The following is a 22,229-nucleotide window of genomic DNA, read 5'->3' as shown; positions in this document are numbered from 1 at the left end:
GGTTACATTTACATTGCCAAGGCAAAAAGCAACAATACAAACAAAACAAAATGTATGTACATTTGAATTGAACGTCAGAATATTCAATAAATCAGTGTCACACACACACACGCACATGCGCGTGCACACACACACACACACACACACACACACACACACAGACGCAACAGCGCAGCGAGAGAGAGAGAGAGAGAGAGAGAGAGAGAGAGAGAGAGAGAGAGAGAGAACTAACCTTTTTCTCAAATTGTGCCATGCTGGTGTGTGTGTGTGTGTGTGTGTGTGTGTGTGTGTGTGTGTGTGTGTGTGTGTGTGTGTGTGTGTGTGTGTGTGTGTGTGTGTGTGTGTGTGCGTGTGCGTGCGTTTGTTGCTGATTGGCTGCAGGCCCATCACCAAATTAATGTGCACAGGGGATTTTGGAGAGAGACACCTGGGACAGCACAACAAGGAGATAGACATAACTTCTGACAGGAATGCACGAGAAACTTACTTTTTAACATAAATCACATTCTCGCCGCGATATATTTTCGAGTTAATAAAAAAGGGGGGAAAAAAAACGAATGGTTCAAATGCATTAATTAAGATTCGAGTGCCAACCCTAACGAGCGAACATTCAAACCTTGAATGTTTGGGGACAGCCTTAGTGCGTGCGTGTGCGTGAGTGTGTGTGTGTGTAGATAGATAGATACCTTTATTATCCTACGTACGTACTAACGGGGGAAAATCAGTCGCCCATGAGGCGGCACAGCAGTTAAGGTTACAACATACAAGTAAGGATAAGACGGATAAAAAAAGTACTGTAGTATACAGAAGAAACAAGGCAGAAGGAAAAAGCAAGGTGCATCAAGAAACAATAATAATAAAAGCAATAAACAGGGCAAACAAGGATACACAAAAAACATACATACAGTATATATACAGTCGATCAGTTACTACGTCTCATCATAAGAAAAACAAGACAAAAAGTCAACAGTGCAAAACAAAAAAGTGTCCATAGGTCAGTGCGTGCTGTGAAGGAAAAAAACCCACAAGATACACTAAGAAATGTCTTGTCATGTGCGTGCGTGCGTACGTACGTCCCATAGAGATGATTTGATTGGCTGAGAGCTTTAAAAGTGATGATAGAAAGTGAGGACGCCAAAAGTGATTGGCCGGAATGTGATGATGTATGATGATCTATGATTATCATCATACATCATCTCATTCCGGCCAATCACAATTTGCGTCCTCACACAATGTTTGTGTTTACACAAACACTCAAAGCTGGCCATTCATTGTCAATGGCATTCAATGTTTGTGTTAAGACAATGTTTGTCAAACCCTCAAAGCTGGACATAGGTGGGGCTATAACACCCCTCAATTCTGTGGCTGCCTCTTTGTTGTAACACATTTTCCCATGCACGGATTATATAAGTGCAGGTGATGCTGATTTCATATGTCATGGAAAACTCCATGACATCACACATGGCAACAGCATGATGACATAATAATGGAAATCTACAGTATAGGGTTTGACATGTCACATGGCATGTCAGGCTAGGCATATATTACATTTCCTTTTTTTGTTTTTGTCCTGGCATACGGCGAGTTGATAAATGGATTTATTTTTAACACCACCTGTTTTTTCTGAATCCTTGAAGGGTCTATTTTAAGATTTTTCTGTTTTCAAGAAAAAATTATGTCCCAAGGGATTAATTTTTAACCCTTTCTTACACATAGCCTATACCTAAATATGCAAATGAAGAGACAAGAGAAAACAGAATAACTATTGACATAAACAACCTACAGGGACAAATTAACAAAGATCCACCATATGCGCGTAAACCCATCAGACCCCATCTAGACTATATCGACTCAGTGATATTATCGGCCATGCCAGGCTACTGGATTCCAACCCGGCCACAACCTCTGTGGTGGCAGGCAGGGACTTTACCATTGCACCACCTCCACCTGAGTGTGTATGAGGAACACTTTTACAGTAATACCAGGCTATACTTAGTATAGCGCCTACTTAAGTATCTAAAAGGAAAATTACTTCCTGCAACTCTGGAATGACCCAGATGAACAAGGAAGAAGGAACAAGGAAGAAGGAACAATCAACCTGCAGATCCACATAGTCTCCACCCAAATGGAATAAGTATTAGAGGCGATGAGTCCACAATCTCACTCAACTCAACAACCTGACACTCACACAGATCAGCACAAGGTAAGGTCAAGACATGAGCAGAATAGTTTGTTAGGCTACTGTGAAGTGTGTGCTATGCATACAGGCCTGCATGCATGCAGGCAGAAGCTAATTTTATCCTGTTATAATAGTAGTATCTGTTTGTGTTCTTTCATGCCAGATGACGTTCTTCCTGCTGTTTGTGATGTTGGCGATTTGTGATGCTGCTCCACAAGGTACAACACTTAATTATAAGAAATGATTTTGGTTGCAGTGTTAACATTCTAGACCCACACAGCCACACAAAGAGAGCACATAGACCTAGAGTAGAACAAATAGATGGATAGATAAAACTTCATGAAGGTAGGGTAAGTGATGTTTTTGGGTTAAAACAAAAATGTTTTTTATAAAGAGTTAAGGATATATAATGATTGGTAATCTAATCATTGTCATAGAGTGTTCAGTAACCGGGTTCTCTCCATCTCTCTCTAGCAATCCAATAAACAGAACATTGTTTTTCAGTTGGGTTGCCAATTTCAAACAGGAAAGAGTACCCATTTATCAGTTCCAGTTCCTCATTAATTTGTGTTCATCGCTTATCATTTCACCTGTTTATCCTTTATCTTGTATCCTGTGTGAGTTATTTCTCTCATCCTGATTTATTTCCCTGTCCACTTAAGATTTGGAGACCATGTTACTTAACAAACACTCAGCGAGTGTTGAATACAGCAATTAACAAATGAATATCACTTTCCCCATACCTTTTCTTTTTGTTCTTCTAATGATCCTCGGTGCCAGCCTGCCAGGCATTTCCTGTGCCATCCATAATTAATAAACATCTAATGTATTTCAAAAGCCTACATTACGTTTGGAAACCTAGCATTTTCAAAAGCATTACTTTTAAGGAAATAACTGTATTCCAATTAATGTATCCAAAACGGTTATTTAGACAAAAGCGCTTGGTAATACTTGTCATTGGTTACATTACGGTTACATATAACACAGACAGACTCAATGGAGAGAAGTCAACCTCAAATCACTGCCGATATGGTATAGTTTCATATACTCAACCATACAGTATACTGTACAATTGTACAATTGTATTACAATTTATTATTATATAATTACAATTTGAATGCATATATGCAAGTCCCAGATTCTATAGCAAGCTAAGGTCTATTCCAAGTGTTCAAAAAGTGTTATATTATCTTTACGTTTTGACAATTCTGTATCATGTCTATTGAGCCAAATGTGTAAAAGCACAGACTCCATCATTTAAGAGCAGCCCAGTTGTTTTTTCTTCTGAGATTCTTCATTTGTCATTTTCTGTTTAGACCTTACAGGTAAAATGTTGACCTTCCCACAGCAGACTAACACAGCTCACGTGAAATTAATGACAACTCAAGACACATTCGGAGCTGTGACTGTTTGCCTGAGGTAAGTTCATGCCATGGGAACAAGTGAAAGTGATTTGGGATGATTGGAAGTTGCGATCATGATATATAGCACACAGTAAGTTTTACAATTTGGGGAACCTCATATGGGTGCCAGTAAGCCGGGACTCCCCATTACTCCGACATCCCATCACTCTGACTACGTGGCTTTGCATTGTTTTATACTGTAGGCCCATCAAGTGATTTCAATTTGGTGTAGATTGGTTGCATTTTTTCATTGAAATCCAGAGAATGGAAATGCAGCCTGTTATAACGTCAGCGTATGGCTGATTTGGAAACAAATTAAAAATATATAATAAATGAGTGGTCCAGCGGTCACGCACGCACACACGCACGCACGCATGCCAGGAGCACCTGGTGGAAGATTCTGACTGAATGTTAGGATTATACTAGTCTCAGGTCAACTGACTAAGCATGCAGAACACTATTATTATTATTACTTATTATTATTTATCATACATCTGCCTTCAGATCCTTTACAGACCTCACCAGGAACCACGCCCTGTTCTCCATGGCCCATCCCTCCTCAGACAACGCATTCCTCATCTTCCGTCAACGTCTGGCGAGTCAGATTTCTCTGTACGTTTCTAGCACTAGAGTGGACTTTGACGGGCAACAGTACACACTTAACACCTGGCACAACCTGTGTGCCACCTGGGATAACACAACTGGACTGGGACAAGTGTGGTTGGACGGAAGACCCACTTCCAGGAAATTTGTCAGATCTGGAAGCATCCAAGGAACCCCAAGCATCATACTAGGACAGGTAATGTTGTACAGCTGAAAAACTGCATCATGCATTTTTACTGTACTGTATATTATTTTATTAGATATATTGGATGGTAGATGTGATACTATAACAAGCAGGTATATTAGGTAGCCTAACTTGATAGAATACTATACAATTATTGTTATGAATGAGCATAAATATTGTAGCCTTGTAGAGTTTGTAGAGTTATTGGCTCATTTCTAAATATAATGAACATGGTTCTTGTTTTCAAAGAGCAGCTCAAGTAGCTAAGGAATTTACATTCTAAGCGTATAGGTTTTACTTTCCTTCAGCCTTCAGGTGGGCTTCTCTACAAATAAAACAATATAACATCCAATAACAAATATTACAGAAAAATAGTATAGTATGGTTTGTGTCTATTTTGGGTATCAAATGATGCTCCCTCTAATATTGATTCTCTTCCATGCTTACAGGAGCAGGACTCTCCGGGTGGTGGATTTGATGCTGCTCAGTCCTTTGTTGGGATGATGACTGACGTCCACATGTGGAACTATGTCCTCTCGCCCTGTGAGATCCAGCGGTACAACGACGATCTCAACTTCAGCCCAGGGAACGTGCTCAACTGGAGGGCTATGGACTTTGAGACTGCAGGAAATGTGGTGCTGGAAGAGAATCAAAAAGTCTGTCATGGTTAATTGCAACAATATCCGAAGTACAATAACCGTGGTGGTGGTCAGCAGAAGCACTCAACTCATGTTCTTTTAATCTTAAAGGAAAACTTTTGTTTTTTCTTCAACCAATGTTCATGTTTTAGGTTGTTATTAGAGAAAGTAATATTTTTTTTTCGTTTTAGCGAAAAAGAAAAGAAAATGAACACTCATCTTTTACTTTCTCTAATAACAACATAAAACATGAACCTTGGTTGAAAAAAACTAAAGTAGTCCTTTAAGCGGAAAGTATATAATCTTCTCAATACCAGAATATCCAAACTTGTTTTGAACTAAAAAAAAAACTATAAACACTTTTCTCTTTCTTGTCTTTACTTCAAGGAACAAAAAGGGCCATTTATGTACATTATTTCACGTATGTCACTATAGCATACTGCACATCCATCACTCTTTAACAACTTGGCTCATGTTATTAATTGTTCAAGTTATGTAGGGCACCTGAATGTCTGCACTCAATCTTTGATAAATTCTCATCCATATGACATATCAGGCTATAAGATCAATTGGTCAAAATCTGAAGCCCTTCCACTCACTCCATATTGACTTACTCTAAATCAATGTTTCGGACGGGCTCCTTTGAATTGCATAAAAAGGGCATAAACTATTTAGGAATAATCTTCCCACCTAAATTGGACGAGTTAGTGAACATGAAGTTTGATCCACTCCTGGACAAAATACGGAAGGTCCTGTTTCTCACCTATATGGGGCAAGGCACTGTGCTCCCTTCTAATAAATTGTTATGGACAACAAACGCAATGAGTTTGAATTAAGAAATCTTTTTATTTATTTAGAGTTATAGCCAGAAGCTAATTTCCATCCGTAACCCCTAAGTAAACATATAGGAGGTAGAACAATTACATACAAATATGAGAAATTACACCAGTGACAAATAGAGTTGATAATTACCCATTACCCATGATTACAAATTTTGTTTGCTTTAAGCAAAATTTATTCTTACCCTTTTGTCTTTAGTCTTCTGACCCTTTAATCATTAAGAAAGTGTTATCTGTACGACAACCAGACTACTGTATATTATTCTTCATGAAATAGGATTCACGAGATTGTGCCTCTGTTTAAAACAACTAAACGTCCCATCTGTTTGTGGATGTTCATGTTAATAAATTATGGTAGGCTAATTACACAAGAAATATGGCATGACATAAATGGCAGTATAATACAGTAGCCTATACAAGGAAACAGTACACTCACTGGGTTTGATATAAGTGAAAACACATCATCCGGCTCTGGGAAACAAAACAAACCACTCTCAAGTACCTGTTCCTTTTTGTAAACAAAGTGTCATGCAATAACCCAGTGGCAGTAATGGAGACGGATACATACTGGCATGTACAGCTGGAGGAATGGACATTTTTACAGCTCATGAAAAAGAGGTAATGTTCACACAGTAGGCCTATAATGCCGTCCCTTGCTGTATTAAACACGCATGTAATGAGCTTCATCAACACAGCTGTATCAAACCTGTTGCTCAGGTTAAACACTATTGTACCTATACCCACCTGTGCTCATTTGGTACAGGCGGATTGATCTTTATCTCAAGAAGGGGAAGAATTAATGCACATTTCTTAAAATCAGCTTTTATTGAAGTTTAATAAGTTTAGTTTTCAGTTTGACCAGGCTGTCATCAGTGAAGAGTGGTGTTTCACCTTAAAGTTGGGATGGACAGTAGAATTCATTACAAAAAATCTGTACATTGACTCCAGAAGTGCATGTGTAGCATTATGCGGAAGCGGGGATTAAACCCATGGCTCCCACACACCAGACCAACGCCCAACCTACTGTGCCAATAGGGTGGGCCTTTCAGTACCTTCATGATGCTCAGTGACATCATAGAAGGTAGGTTTGTTTCCCTGCCCACATCCCTGGTTTTTTCTACAGGCAGGTGTTCAGGTGTGAAATTCACCCGAACACCTGCCTGTATAGCCAGTGTTTAGTGATAGTGTGATGGAGAACAATTCTATACACCATGCCATGTATTGCTGTACTTTTGATGATTTTTGTTTTATTATTATTATTTTTATTTATGTTTAGTATTCTATAGGGTTAAAAAAAAAAGCATGTCAGTCAATAGCAATCCGCTATGCTACCGAATTTGGTGATATATGATACACAGTAATGTAGCCACATTACTATTGTTTTCTAAAATATTTTTGGACACTTACTATACAGTATATATTCCGGTAATTCTTTTCAGTTTTGAATTTTTATTCTGCAGGTTCTATAGCGTGACATGTTGAGATGCAGAATTCCAATAATTGCAAAGATGTCTGAAGTACAATAACGATGGTGTACTTCCAGTGTCCAACCTGGTGTGCCATCTGCCTCAAATAAATATATTGACATTGACAACCATTGTAAGACTACTCTACCATACAGATTGGTTGAATACAATTGTAAAGAAAGCATTCAGATAAATGCCAGATTATATAGCAAGGTCTCTTTATAAGTTTTTTCATATTATTTTTACATTTTGACAATTATGCATAATGTCTATTGAGCCGAAAGTGTAAAAGTGCATCATTTAAGAGCAGTTTGGATGTTTCTCAAATGCATTTTTTGTTGACAATGACAATGAAGATTTTCTACGAGTTTTATCACACGATTTAAATTTTCACCCGGTGCCAATGCCTAAACTGTAACCCTAGGTGCTACTCTCCTTCTGCCAACCTGGGGAGAGCCCCGAACAGAGCTCATGCTTCCTTCAATGCATGAGGAGTGCACCCGGCAGTGGGGAGTTTCTGGCTGACCAGGCGGAAGTAGTATAGAGAGTTAGAGACCAGGATTACTGCATGTTTTATGTGAGGTACCTACCCTAGGCCTAGGGGACAAGGGGAGAACATGCAAACTCCACACAGAAAGGCCCTTTCACCAACCCGATATGATGCAGATAGGAGAGAACACGTTCCAAGCGCCCACAGCATCTCTGGCGGGAATCAAACCCAGGACCTTCTAGCTATGAGGTGACAGTGCTACCGCTGCTCCACCGTGCCCCCCTTATGATAATTTCTTCATTTGTGATTTTCTGTTTAGACCTTACAGACCTTACAGGTAAAATGTTCACCTTCCCACAACAGACCGACACAGCTCACGTGAGGCTAAGGACAACTCAAGACACATTCGCAGCTGTGACTGTTTGCCTGAGGTAAGTTAATTCATAGATGAGCTAGGACTAGGAGTAACTTTAGTTAGTAGTAGTAGTTAACATTTCTGTAAGTGTGAAGTTATCATATCATACAAATGATGTCACCTACAAGAAACTGAAACACAGCATGCTGTAGAAACAGTGGATGCACCACAGATCTGGAACTGGAAAAGTACATTCCTCTGTCTGAGCACATATGTCAGGGGGGCGGGGGGTGCAACAGATGGTGCAAGTGAAATGGCTTTTGGCTTGGAGGTCATTGAATGGAGGCAATTGAGTGGAGGTCTTCCTTTGCCTACTGTATGCAAAGTTTGACACAAATCAGTCCATTGTTTTGGAGATTAGCCGTACACACAGAGACAGACTGTATGTTCAACTGAGTAAAGAACACTACACTGAACTAAATAATAATTATACATCTGCCTTCAGGTTCTTTACAGACCTCACCAGGAACCACGCCCTGTTCTCCATGGCTCTTCCCTCCGATGCCAACGCATTCCTCATCTTCAAGGAGACAACTCGGATTGAGCTGGACGTTTCTAACGCACAAGCTGTGAATTTTGACTGGCAACAGTACACACTTAACACCTGGCACCACCTGTGTGCCACCTGGGATAACACAACTGGACTGGGACAAGTGTGGGTGGACGGAAGATCCACTTCCAGGAAATTACTCAGATCTGGAGGCATGCAAGGAACCCCAAGCATCATACTAGGACAGGTAGTGTTGTACAGCTAAGTACCTATGATGTATTTATTTATTATTATATATAATAAATAACATAAATACATATTAGTTTATTATATATAACTTGATACAAAATATAACATTATTGTTTTGAATGAGCATATATTATATTCACATTGTCTCAGAGTTATTGGCATTTCCATTCTAAATTAATATGGTTATATGAGCAACTCCAATAATTATGGATTTTAAAGTATAACACTAGCCTTCAGGTGGTCTTCTTTACAAATTAAACAATATAACATCCAATTAGAAATAGTACAGAAAAATAGTATAGTATGGTTTGCTTTATTGCTGGGTACATCATTGTTAATGCGCTCCCTCTAATATTGATTTTCTTCCATGCTTACAGGACCAGGACTCAATGGGTGGTGGTTTTGATGCTACTCAGTCCTTTGTTGGGATGATGTCTGATGTCCACATGTGGAACTATGTCCTCTCGCCCTGTGAGATCCAGCGGTACATGGACGATCTCAACTTCACCCCAGGGAACGTGCTCAACTGGAGGGCTATGGTGTTTAAGACTATAGGAACGGTGGTGCTGGAAGAGAATAAAAAAGGCTGTCACTAATGAATCTCAAAAGTAGATGAATACAAATTATTAGACGCGGGTGCACATGTTCAACACCACTGGTGTTGAAGTACTTACACTGAATACATACTTACACTGTATGTATTGCATTACTGCTATTATTGAAATGTTGTTTTATGCCTTTCTTTTCCTTATTTTTTTCTCCATTGCTCTGTAAAGCACTTTGAACTGCATTTCATGTCATGAAGTGCTATATACAAATAATCTTTTATTATTATAATTAAGTGTATAATCTTCCACACCAGAATATCCAAACTTGTCTGTTTTGAATGTCCAATGTGATTATTAAACTATTAAAACGGTACACTGTTTTTCTGTCCTGTCTTTATATCAAGTAACAAAAAGGGCCAGTACACTCTTTCACACATGTATACACTGTACATCCTTCACTCTTCCACAACTTTGCTCAGGTTATTAATTGTCCAGGCGATGTAAAAGACACCTGCATGTCTGCACTTGATCTTGAAGTGTTTCAAGTTCTTACGAATGTCACTGTGTTTAGTGTGTTATCTGTACGACCACCACCAGACTACTGCATATTAATCTTAGGAATTAGGAATTACAAACTCCCATTAGTTTCTGTTCATAAATTACAGTTTCTCAATATTTGTTTCGACAATAAAGCAGGAGCAATGCATGGGTCTTTAACATGGAATCTCTGCACTGAGAGTCTGATCATTAGACCACTGATCACTAAGACACTCTGAGCCACTGTCTCTTGGTAATATTTAAAGTGATCTTTTGTATGTTAGCCTTCAGTTAGTAAAGTTGAATCCAGCAGTAAACTAGTAGGAGGTCTGGAATTTGAACATGTGTTGAGATTCTGATAATTAGACCTGTACAGTGTACACCATCACTCAGACACTCTCACACATGGCCTCTTGGTCATTTTGAAGTGATCTTGTGTATGTGCCTTCAGTTAATTTAATTAAAATACTCCAGCTTGAACTCTAGGAGGGCTGGAATTCTATGGAATCTCTGTGCTGAAACCTGAAAGTCTGATGGTCTAATATATCAAATCTACACCCTGACTCAGACAGTCAGTCAATGTCTCTTGGTAATTGTGTACACTCATGGCAAAGGACTAAAACACACTGGGGCATATATAAAGACAAAGACTGACTAGACACAGGTGAACAACTAACAAATCAACACTGGGATTGGCTGAGAGACAAACAAGACACAGGTGGAGAAAACTACTAATCACAGGTGGTGAGACAACACAGGTAACAAAAGCAACAGAGGAAACCAAGGGACCAGAAATACTACAAAACAAAAGCACAACAGAAAACGTCACTGATCGTGACAATGTTAGCCTTCAGTTAAAGTTGAAACATGCCGGCATTAAACTTCAGGCAGACTGAGATTACGGATCTGTCTGATATTTCATATTCCATCCTAATTATTTAACATTGACTTCAAAGTTTGTAGGATCTGTCCGTAACAAAAGAAAATACTTCAAATCATGAATGCAGCGTGCAATATATGAGACATTTCGCATGCACATTCCCGCTAGGCCAGGGAAGAAATTCCACATTTTCCACATTGGCCTGTTATAGCGCCACCAGCAGGTCGATGTTTGCAAAAGACATTTTTGGAACAAAATAACTCAAATCATGAATGCATCATCAAATTGCTGTGAAAGGCGTAACACAAAATGCCACGCTTTTCACATTGTCCTATTATAGGACCACTTAGGAGGCCACAATATTCTACCTGCCCTAGCGGAGACTTGTGCTCCGAGGTGCACTTTTTCTAGTTCAATTCTCGTTTTTAACTTAACTAGTCAGCATAATCTTTCTTGAGGCGTGGTGTCTCTTACTGTATCTTTAGCATCTTTTCCTTATATGACCGCATGCATTTACAGTAAGACAGCATTTCTGTGTATATGTCCCATGGCCTGAAGGAACTGCCCAGAAGAGTTGTGGCTCTGTTAGGAATGGAGAGGGGCAACACGCATTCACTCACCTCTGAATGACTGAATTCCGAACATTGTTGGTCCACAATAACCTACCTGACCTGGGGCCTATTTCACGAAACTTGGATTAGAGATTAAGCCGGGCTTTAACACATATCCTGGCTTAATATATCCTGGATCAGTGCTTAACCGGTTTCATGAAAGCTGGTTGATCTTGCCAGATTAACTTAACCAGTTAACCTGGATATGTTGAGGTTCGATTCGGTTTCATGAAAGTGATGCTACATAAATTACCATGGAAACGTATGCTTTGGACTTAGCCTGCTCCGGACCAGGCTAACAGCCAGGTTTAACCTAATCCTGATGTCTTTACTGTTCATTGAGCAGTCAAACTGATACAACAAATGAACAACAAACATCCCATTAAATGAACAAACAGAGACACACACACACACAGACGCAACAGCGCAGCGAGAGAGAGAGAGAGAGAGAGAGAGAGAGAGAGAACTAACCTTTTTCTCAAATTGTGCCATGCTGGTGTGTGTGTGTGTGTGTGTGTGTGTGTGTGTGTGTGTGTGTGTGTGTGTGTGTGTGTGTGTGTGTGTGTGTGTGTGTGTGTGTGTGTGTGCGTGTGCGTGCGTTTGTTGCTGATTGGCTGCAGGCCCATCACCAAATTAATGTGCACAGGGGATTTTGGAGAGAGACACCTGGGACAGCACAACAACGAGATAGACATAACTTCTGACAGGAATGCACGAGAAACTTACTTTTTAACATATATCACATTCTCGCCGAGATATATTTTCGAGTTAATAAAAAAGGGGGGGAAAAAAACGAATGGTTTAAATGCATTAATTAAGATTCGAGTGCCAACCCTAACGAGCGAACATTCAAACCTTGAATGTTTGGGGACAGCCTTAGTGCGTGCGTGTGCGTGAGTGTGTGTGTGTGTGTGTAGATAGATAGATACCTTTATTATCCTACGTACGTACTAACGGGGGAAAATCAGTCGCCCATGAGGCGGCACAGCAGTTAAGGTTACAACATACAAGTAAGGATAAGACGGATAAAAAAAGTACTGTAGTATACAGAAGAAACAAGGCAGAAGGAAAAAGCAAGGTGCATCAAGAAACAATAATAATAAAAGCAATAAACAGGGCAAACAAGGATACACAAAAAACATACATACAGTATATATACAGTCGATCAGTTACTACGTCTCATCATAAGAAAAACAAGACAAAAAGTCAACAGTGCAAAACAAAAAAGTGTCCATAGGTCAGTGCGTGCTGTGAAGGAAAAAAACCCACAAGATACACTAAGAAATGTCTTGTCATGTGCGTGCGTGCGTACGTACGTCCCATAGAGATGATTTGATTGGCTGAGAGCTTTAAAAGTGATGATAGAAAGTGAGGACGCCAAAAGTGATTGGCCGGAATGTGATGATGTATGATGATCTATGATTATCATCATACATCATCTCATTCCGGCCAATCACAATTTGCGTCCTCACACAATGTTTGTGTTTACACAAACACTCAAAGCTGGCCATTCATTGTCAATGGCATTCAATGTTTGTGTTAAGACAATGTTTGTCAAACCCTCAAAGCTGGACATAGGTGGGGCTATAACACCCCTCAATTCTGTGGCTGCCTCTTTGTTGTAACACATTTTCCCATGCACGGATTATATAAGTGCAGGTGATGCTGATTTCATGGAAAACTCCATGACATCACACATGGCAACAGCATGATGACATAATAATGGAAATCTACAGTATAGGGTTTGACATGTCACATGGCATGTCAGGCTAGGCATATATTACATTTCCTTTTTTTGTTTTTGTCCTGGCATACGGCGAGTTGATAAATGGATTTCTTTTTAACACCACCTGTTTTTTCTGAATCCTTGAAGGGTCTATTTTAAGATTTTTCTGTTTTCAAGAAAAAATTATGTCCCAAGGGATTAATTTTTAACCCTTTCTTACACATAGCATATACCTAAATATGCAAATGAAGAGACAAGAGAAAACAGAATAACTATTGACATAAACAACCTACAGGGACAAATTAACAAAGATCCACCATATGCGCGTAAACCCATCAGACCCCATCTAGACTATATCGACTCAGTGATATTATCGGCCATGCCAGGCTACTGGATTCCAACCCGGCCACAACCTCTGTGGTGGCAGGCAGGGACTTTACCATTGCACCACCTCCACCTGAGTGTGTATGAGGAACACTTTTACAGTAATACCAGGCTATACTTAGTATAGCGCCTACTTAAGTATCTAAAAGGAAATTTTGACTTCCTGCAACTCTGGAATGACCCAGATGAACAAGGAAGAAGGAACAAGGAAGAAGGAACAATCAACCTGCAGATCCACATAGTCTCCACCCAAATGGAATAAGTAGTAGAGGCGATGAGTCCACAATCTCACTCAACTCAACAACCTGACACTCACACAGATCAGCACAAGGTAAGGTCAAGACATGAGCAGAATAGTTTGTTAGGCTACTGTGAAGTGTGTGCTATGCATACAGGCCTGCATGCATGCAGGCAGAAGCTAATTTTATCCTGTTATAATAGTAGTATCTGTTTGTGTTCTTTCATGCCAGATGACGTTCTTCCTGCTGTTTGTGATGTTGGCGATTTGTGATGCTGCTCCACAAGGTACAACACTTAATTATAAGAAATGATTTTGGTTGCAGTGTTAACATTCTAGACCCACACAGCCACACAAAGAGAGCACATAGACCTAGAGTAGAACAAATAGATGGATAGATAAAACTTCATGAAGGTAGGGTAAGTGATGTTTTTGGGTTAAAACTAAAATGGTTTTTATAAAGAGTTAAGGATATATAATGATTGGTAATCTAATCATTGTCATAGAGTGTTCAGTAACCGGGTTCTCTCCATCTCTCTCTAGCAATCCAATAAACAGAACATTGTTTTTCAGTTGGGTTGCCAATTTCAAACAGGAAAGAGTACCCATTTATCAGTTCCAGTTCCTCATTAATTTGTGTTCATCGCTTATCATTTCACCTGTTTATCCTTTATCTTGTATCCTGTGTGAGTTATTTCTCTCATCCTGATTTTTTTCCCTGTCCACTTAAGATTTGGAGACCATGTTACTTAACAAACACTCAGCGAGTGTTGAATACAGCAATTCAACATCACTTATTTTAACAAATGAATATCACTTTCCCCATACCTTTTCTTTTTGTTCTTCTAATGATCCTCGGTGCCAGCCTGCCAGGCATTTCCTGTGCCATCCATAATTAATAAACATCTAATGTATTTCAAAAGCCTACATTACGTTTGGAAACCTAGCATTTCCAAAAGCATTACTTTTAAGGAAATAACTGTATTCCAATTAATATATCCAAAACGGTTATTTAGACAAAAGCGCTTGGTAATGCTTGTCATTGGTTACATTACGGTTACATATAACACAGACAGACTCAATGGAGAGAAGTCAACCTCAAATCACTGCCGATATGGTATAGTTTCATATACTCAACCATACAGTATACTGTACAATTGTACAATTGTATTACAATTTATTATTATATAATTACAATTTGAATGCATATATGCAAGTCCCAGATTCTATAGCAAGCTAAGGTCTATTCCAAGTGTTCAAAAAGTGTTATATTATCTTTACGTTTTGACAATTCTGTATCATGTCTATTGAGCCAAATGTGTAAAAGCACAGACTCCATCATTTAAGAGCAGCCCAGTTGTTTTTTCTTCTGAGATTCTTCATTTGTCATTTTCTGTTTAGACCTTACAGGTAAAATGTTGACCTTCCCACAGCAGACTAACACAGCTCACGTGAAATTAATGACAACTCAAGACACATTCGGAGCTGTGACTGTTTGCCTGAGGTAAGTTCATGCCATGGGAACAAGTGAAAGTGATTTGGGATGATTGGAAGTTGCGATCATGATATATAGCACACAGTAAGTTTTACAATTTGGGGAACCTCATATGGGTGCCAGTAAGCCGGGACTCCCCATTACTCCGACATCCCATCACTCTGACTACGTGGCTTTGCATTGTTTTATACTGTAGGCCCATCAAGTGATTTCAATTTGGTGTAGATTGGTTGCATTTTTTCATTGAAATCCAGAGAATGGAAATGCAGCCTGTTATAACGTCAGCGTATGGCTGATTTGGAAACAAATTAAAAATATATAATAAATGAGTGGTCCAGCGGTCACGCACGCACACACGCACGCACGCATGCCAGGAGCACCTGGTGGAAGATTCTGACTGAATGTTAGGATTATACTAGTCTCAGGTCAACTGACTAAGCATGCAGAACACTATTATTATTATTACTTATTATTATTTATCATACATCTGCCTTCAGATCCTTTACAGACCTCACCAGGAACCACGCCCTGTTCTCCATGGCCCATCCCTCCTCAGACAACGCATTCCTCATCTTCCGTCAACGTCTGGCGAGTCAGATTTCTCTGTACGTTTCTAGCACTAGAGTGGACTTTGACGGGCAACAGTACACACTTAACACCTGGCACAACCTGTGTGCCACCTGGGATAACACAACTGGACTGGGACAAGTGTGGTTGGACGGAAGACCCACTTCCAGGAAATTTGTCAGATCTGGAAGCATCCAAGGAACCCCAAGCATCATACTAGGACAGGTAATGTTGTACAGCTGAAAAACTGCATCATGCATTTTTACTGTACTGTATATTATTTTATTAGATATATTGGATGGTAGATGTGATACTATAACAAGCAGGTATATTAGGTAGCCTAACTTGATAGAATACTATACAATTATTGTTATGAATGAGCATAAATATTGTAGCCTTGTAGAGTTTGTAGAGTTATTGGCTCATTTCTAAATATAATGAACATGGTTCTTGTTTTCAAAGAGCAGCTCAAGTAGCTAAGGAATTTACATTCTAAGCGTATAGGTTTTACTTTCCTTCAGCCTTCAGGTGGGCTTCTCTACAAATAAAACAATATAATATCCAATAACAAATATTACAGAAAAATAGTATAGTATGGTTTGTGTCTATTTTGGGTATCAAATAATGCTCCCTCTAATATTGATTCTCTTCCATGCTTACAGGAGCAGGACTCTCCGGGTGGTGGATTTGATGCTGCTCAGTCCTTTGTTGGGATGATGACTGACGTCCACATGTGGAACTATGTCCTCTCGCCCTGTGAGATCCAGCGGTACAACGACGATCTCAACTTCAGCCCAGGGAACGTGCTCAACTGGAGGGCTATGGACTTTGAGACTGCAGGAAATGTGGTGCTGGAAGAGAATCAAAAAGTCTGTCATGGTTAATTGCAACAATATCCGAAGTACAATAACCGTGGTGGTGGTCAGCAGAAGCACTCAACTCATGTTCTTTTAATCTTAAAGGAAAACTTTTGTTTTTTCTTCAACCAATGTTCATGTTTTAGGTTGTTATTAGAGAAAGTAATATTTTTTTTCGTTTTAGCGAAAAAGAAAAGAAAATTAACACTCATCTTTTACTTTCTCTAATAACAACATAAAACATGAACCTTGGTTGAAAAAAACTAAAGTAGTCCTTTAAGCGGAAAGTATATAATCTTCTCAATACCAGAATATCCAAACTTGTTTTGAACTAAAAAAAAAACTATAAACACTTTTCTCTTTCTTGTCTTTACTTCAAGGAACAAAAAGGGCCATTTATGTACATTATTTCACGTATGTCACTATAGCATACTGCACATCCATCACTCTTTAACAACTTGGCTCATGTTATTAATTGTTCAAGTTATGTAGGGCACCTGAATGTCTGCACTCAATCTTTGATAAATTCTCATCCATATGACATATCAGGCTATAAGATCAATTGGTCAAAATCTGAAGCCCTTCCACTCACTCCATATTGACTTACTCTAAATCAATGTTTCGGACGGGCTCCTTTGAATTGCATAAAAAGGGCATAAACTATTTAGGAATAATCTTCCCACCTAAATTGGACGAGTTAGTGAACATGAAGTTTGATCCACTCCTGGACAAAATACGGAAGGTCCTGTTTCTCACCTATATGAGGCAAGGCACTGTGCTCCCTTCTAATAAATTGTTATGGACAACAAACGCAATGAGTTTGAATTAAGAAATCTTTTTATTTATTTAGAGTTATAGCCAGAAGCTAATTTCCATCCGTAACCCCTAAGTAAACATATAGGAGGTAGAACAATTACATACAAATATGAGAAATTACACCAGTGACAAATAGAGTTGATAATTACCCATTACCCATGATTACAAATTTTGTTTGCTTTAAGCCAAATTTATTCTTACCCTTTTGTCTTTAGTCTTCTGACCCTTTAATCATTAAGAAAGTGTTATCTGTACGACAACCAGACTACTGTATATTATTCTTCATGAAATAGGATTCACGAGATTGTGCCTCTGTTTAAAACAACTAAACGTCCCATCTGTTTGTGGATGTTCATGTTAATAAATTATGGTAGGCTAATTACACAAGAAATATGGCATGACATAAATGGCAGTATAATACAGTAGCCTATACAAGGAAACAGTACACTCACTGGGTTTGATATAAGTGAAAACACATCATCCGGCTCTGGGAAACAAAACAAACCACTCTCAAGTACCTGTTCCTTTTTGTAAACAAAGTGTCATGCAATAACCCAGTGGCAGTAATGGAGACGGATACATACTGGCATGTACAGCTGGAGGAATGGACATTTTTACAGCTCATGAAAAAGAGGTAATGTTCACACAGTAGGCCTATAATGCCGTCCCTTGCTGTATTAAACACGCATGTAATGAGCTTCATCAACACAGCTGTATCAAACCTGTTGCTCAGGTTAAACACTATTGTACCTATACCCACCTGTGCTCATTTGGTACAGGCGGATTGATCTTTATCTCAAGAAGGGGAAGAATTAATGCACATTTCTTAAAATCAGCTTTTATTGAAGTTTAATAAGTTTAGTTTTCAGTTTGACCAGGCTGTCATCAGTGAAGAGTGGTGTTTCACCTTAAAGTTGGGATGGACAGTAGAATTCATTACAAAAAATCTGTACATTGACTCCAGAAGTGCATGTGTAGCATTATGCGGAAGCGGGGATTAAACCCATGGCTCCCACACACCAGACCAACGCCCAACCTACTGTGCCAATAGGGCTGAGCCCACTTGGCAGAGCTGTTGCGGGCTGAGTAATTACTGCAGCCGCAGTGATGTATATTTTGTGCACCAAGTGACCCATATGTGTCTTGTAGCGGCGATGGTTGAGTGGAAGAAATCAGAGGCAGGCAACAGGTTCCAGTCTACGAATCTGATCAGTTTTATTGAACAGAGAATTCACTCGGTACAAGGCAGGCACGGGCAGAAGACGTGCGATTCAGGAGTCACATCGTAAGCCAATCTCATGTGAACACAACTCAGTGGTCCCAACATTGCAGTATAGTAACTTCAAAGTCCCTCCTCCGTGGACTACCTCCGCTTGTGGTAGCCAATCAGAATATTGCCTTCACAGGATGTTCCTGTGACAGTAGGAGGGACACATTGCATGTAGCTCATGTGTCACACTAACTATACGTTCTATACCAATAGGCCTAATTAAATATCTATACTATTATGAAGTATGCAGAACATTGTTTAACACATGTAATGAAAAAGGTAGAATGTATTCTTAACTGATTAAGAACAAATACATTGTAGACTCATCTAGAGCAGAGCAGAAAGCCCCCTTAACACACACACAGCTGTTGGTTTACAGTTTGACTGTTTGAGATTATATTACTTAAGATAAGAGGACTGTCCCATGACCCCTGGGGTCTTGACAGCTTTCTAACAAAGACTTAGTTTTTACAGGCCTAATTGTATATATTTTGGTTGCAGTGTAACATTAGACCCTCAGCCACAAAGAGAGAGGAAGACAGGCACATAGATTTACAGTATAGAACAAAACAGATTCTCTATCGTGTTCGAGACTGGCTCTCCACTACATATTTTCAATATGTACGGGAACTGACCCCACAGGGCAGTGTTCATGGATATCTCTTTAAGACACATCTTCTATGGTGGCACCGCCCAGATGCCAATCAGCGGGCTATTTAAGCCCCATCTGTGCAGTGCCACTTCGATTTTTTGATTTCCACGAGAGCAGACGTTTCGTGTATCTCAGCAGTTTTGACACTATTAAACAACATATATATATATAAATATATATATTTAGAACATGAAGCTGCGTGGCACACAGTCCACTTACCTAGGTAAGAAGAGAGCCGGTCGTCCTGACGACTCCTCTCTGGGCGCCGCGTAGCTACACAACAACAACGACAACAACAGCAACAAGCTGAGTGCCGAATCTGTCTTGCGGAGGAAGCCTCAGTTTGTCCGTGCGACCGCTCCTTGGTGAAACCTGCTCGTTGGGGGAAACCTTGGAGGCGGCGTTCGGTCCGTGCGTCCAACCCTTGGTGAAACCTGCTCGTTGGGGGAAACCTTGGGTCGGCGTTCGATGTGGCCAAAGGGTCCAAGCATGAAGCCAACCACGTTGGTGGAGCCTTGGTTCCCTGGCTGCAGAAGCGCTGTGAGACCCCGAGCGAAACCGACCTCGTCGGTGAACCTCCTGGTTGATCATCGCGGCTGTACACCGTGGCGGCGGGTAGCGGGGTAGAACCCAGAGGAGCTGACCTAGTCGGCGTACACTGAGGCCATCTACGTTCGCTGATCGTTGCCGCCGCGGTCCGGTCCGGCCAGACCACACGGCAGAGAGTGTAAACAAACAATTCCAGCGTGTTCCAACTTCCTCATTGACAGGTGACGTGAGCGTCATAGGGTAGGAGGTATGCTCGTCAGGGACGGCTGCCCAGACTGCACTGTGCCTCACGGTTCACAAGAGGGCGGTGTGGCTCAAAGATCAGGAGAAAAAAACTCCAGATGACCCACCGTGTTAGGCGCTGCAATTGAATCGCTTACTCTGTCACAATTGGTTCTGGTTAATATATACTTATATGCTTATATATATATATACCTGTGTGTATCAATACAAGCATACAGGTATGTGTATCACGCAAGCTGATACACTACCAATGTATTGTACAGTCTGTACAATACAGTACAGGCATATATATATGTACCATTGTAAAGCGCTTTGAGCACTTGGAAAAGCGCTATAAAAATGCAATTCATTATTATTGTTATTATTATAAGTATGATAATGGCTACAACAACACACTATGCATGTGGACTTGTAGGCCTACTGGTATGATATACAAAAGTTTGGAAGCCTCCAGTGTGCTTAATGTCAGATTGTTTTGTGCTAGAGCGGCCGAGCAGTTTATGTACAACCTCTTCCAGAGGTCCATAACTCTGCTGGTGACACAAAACAAACTGTGGACATTGATTTGGGGACTCCGTCCTAACAAAGAGAGAGCACACTGAGAATCCGCGTCATGGGGATGTCTTAGGGTACCATGTTGCCTTGATTCGTTTATGCAGCATTGTGAGCTGCAAAGGGTAGATTATGACCCCTCACGTTCAAGCAATTACTATGGGCCCACTCCCTGTGGAGCACATTCCGAACAGTTAAAATATGGTGTACAATACAAGATGGATACATATATGTATATATAGGTACACATATAATAAATAATATATAGGTATACATATGAATATATCTATATAGAGACAAGAGGAGATGGAAATAGCAGGGGTTTCTCAGGCTGCATGTGGAGCTCACACGCCCACAGAGGATGGCCATGACCAGTGTGTGCCCTGCGGGGGCCCTGGTACGAGGACCCCGCCCCCGGTACGAATGGTCTCATCCTTCCAGCTGAAGCTGGAGGGGCCATGGGGGCCTGTTTTTAGAGTTTCCACTGACAGACTAAAATGTCCCATAAAAATGTAATTTTTATGTGAACGTGGATGCTATTTGTATACAGCTGTGACTCTGTCTCCAAGACATTTATTTCTCAAGGGAGACAAACAAAGACTACCTTGAACCTTGTCCCAGGTTGGCAGAGCTGGGCGAGCTAAGCTCAGGCTATAGCTCCACCTCTTTCCTGCCCTGCCTGGTATGGACAGGTCTGTAAAGAAGGATTTAGTGAAAGTTTTCGGCGAGACTACTTACGAGTGTCAGCAGCCTATTAATGCACTACAGTGTGCAGTTTAGGGAGCGAGCGTTGACTCGCCCTCTCGGGTTAGCTGTTGTCTCGTTTGTAGGTGAGACTAACACAATTCCTTGGGGTCAGACGGCCATTAGAGCACACTATACAGGGTATGGTTGACTGAATGGATCCCCATTAGCTGATGCCAAAGCGACAGCTAATCTCCCTGGGGTCCATATGAAATAGACATACAAAGAGTACATGAATACATGTATTGTGGGTGTTGCGCCAGCTTACACCCCGGTGATGTAGTTCGGTATTGTGGATCTGGGTTCAGTGACACAAACAGAACGTGCTGGGTCAGTCGAAGGTTTCCCTTTATGTTGGGCAGTCATCATAGCGCACTATACTGTCGTATTCGGGCGGGGTGTCAGCTCACGCGACAGTGGTGTAGTTCTGTCACAGACAGGACATGCTGTGTCTGTCCGACGTTTGGTAACATAGACATGACATGCTGGGTCTGCCAGGAAGTATGCCTGAATCTCAGCCATTATCACACTATAGGGCGTATTGCTGACGAGGTCAGCTCATGCGTCCGTGGTGTAGTTTCACGGTGGAGCCGAGCTCAGTGAC

At 40.4% G+C, this 22,229-nt stretch overlaps 3 protein-coding genes across 3 annotated transcripts; all 3 read left to right on the top strand.

The window, feature by feature from the left end:
• Positions 1–2,146: 2,146 nt before the first annotated feature.
• Positions 2,147–5,173, top strand: LOC308318033 (serum amyloid P-component-like; the record flags this gene model as incomplete). Its single annotated transcript, XM_080767401.1, has 5 exons — positions 2,147–2,203; positions 2,343–2,397; positions 3,496–3,598; positions 4,087–4,381; positions 4,819–5,173. 5 exons carry the CDS (start codon positions 2,147–2,149, stop codon positions 5,038–5,040), a joined length of 732 nt encoding a protein of 243 aa, XP_080623527.1. The 3' UTR covers positions 5,041–5,173.
• A 2,971-nt stretch (positions 5,174–8,144) lies between these two features.
• LOC308318602 (jeltraxin-like) lies at positions 8,145–9,552 on the top strand (the record flags this gene model as incomplete). The annotated part of the gene is made up of 3 exons (XM_080768218.1): positions 8,145–8,233; positions 8,663–8,870; positions 9,334–9,552. The coding sequence occupies 3 exons, from the start codon at positions 8,145–8,147 to the stop codon at positions 9,550–9,552; spliced, it is 516 nt and encodes a 171-aa protein (XP_080624344.1).
• A 4,356-nt stretch (positions 9,553–13,908) lies between these two features.
• LOC308318034 (serum amyloid P-component-like) lies at positions 13,909–16,959 on the top strand. Its single transcript, XM_080767402.1, has 5 exons — positions 13,909–13,973; positions 14,113–14,167; positions 15,282–15,384; positions 15,873–16,167; positions 16,605–16,959. The coding sequence occupies exons 1-5, from the start codon at positions 13,917–13,919 to the stop codon at positions 16,824–16,826; spliced, it is 732 nt and encodes a 243-aa protein (XP_080623528.1). The 5' UTR covers positions 13,909–13,916; the 3' UTR covers positions 16,827–16,959.
• The last annotated feature ends 5,270 nt before the right edge of the window (positions 16,960–22,229 follow it).

The sequence above is a fragment of the Protomyctophum bolini genome, assembly GCF_963924005.1.
Source record: "Protomyctophum bolini genome assembly, chromosome: 7".
In the NCBI taxonomy this organism is placed as follows: domain Eukaryota; kingdom Metazoa; phylum Chordata; class Actinopteri; order Myctophiformes; family Myctophidae; genus Protomyctophum; species Protomyctophum bolini.
This window is presented reverse-complemented; position numbering and strand designations above follow the sequence as displayed.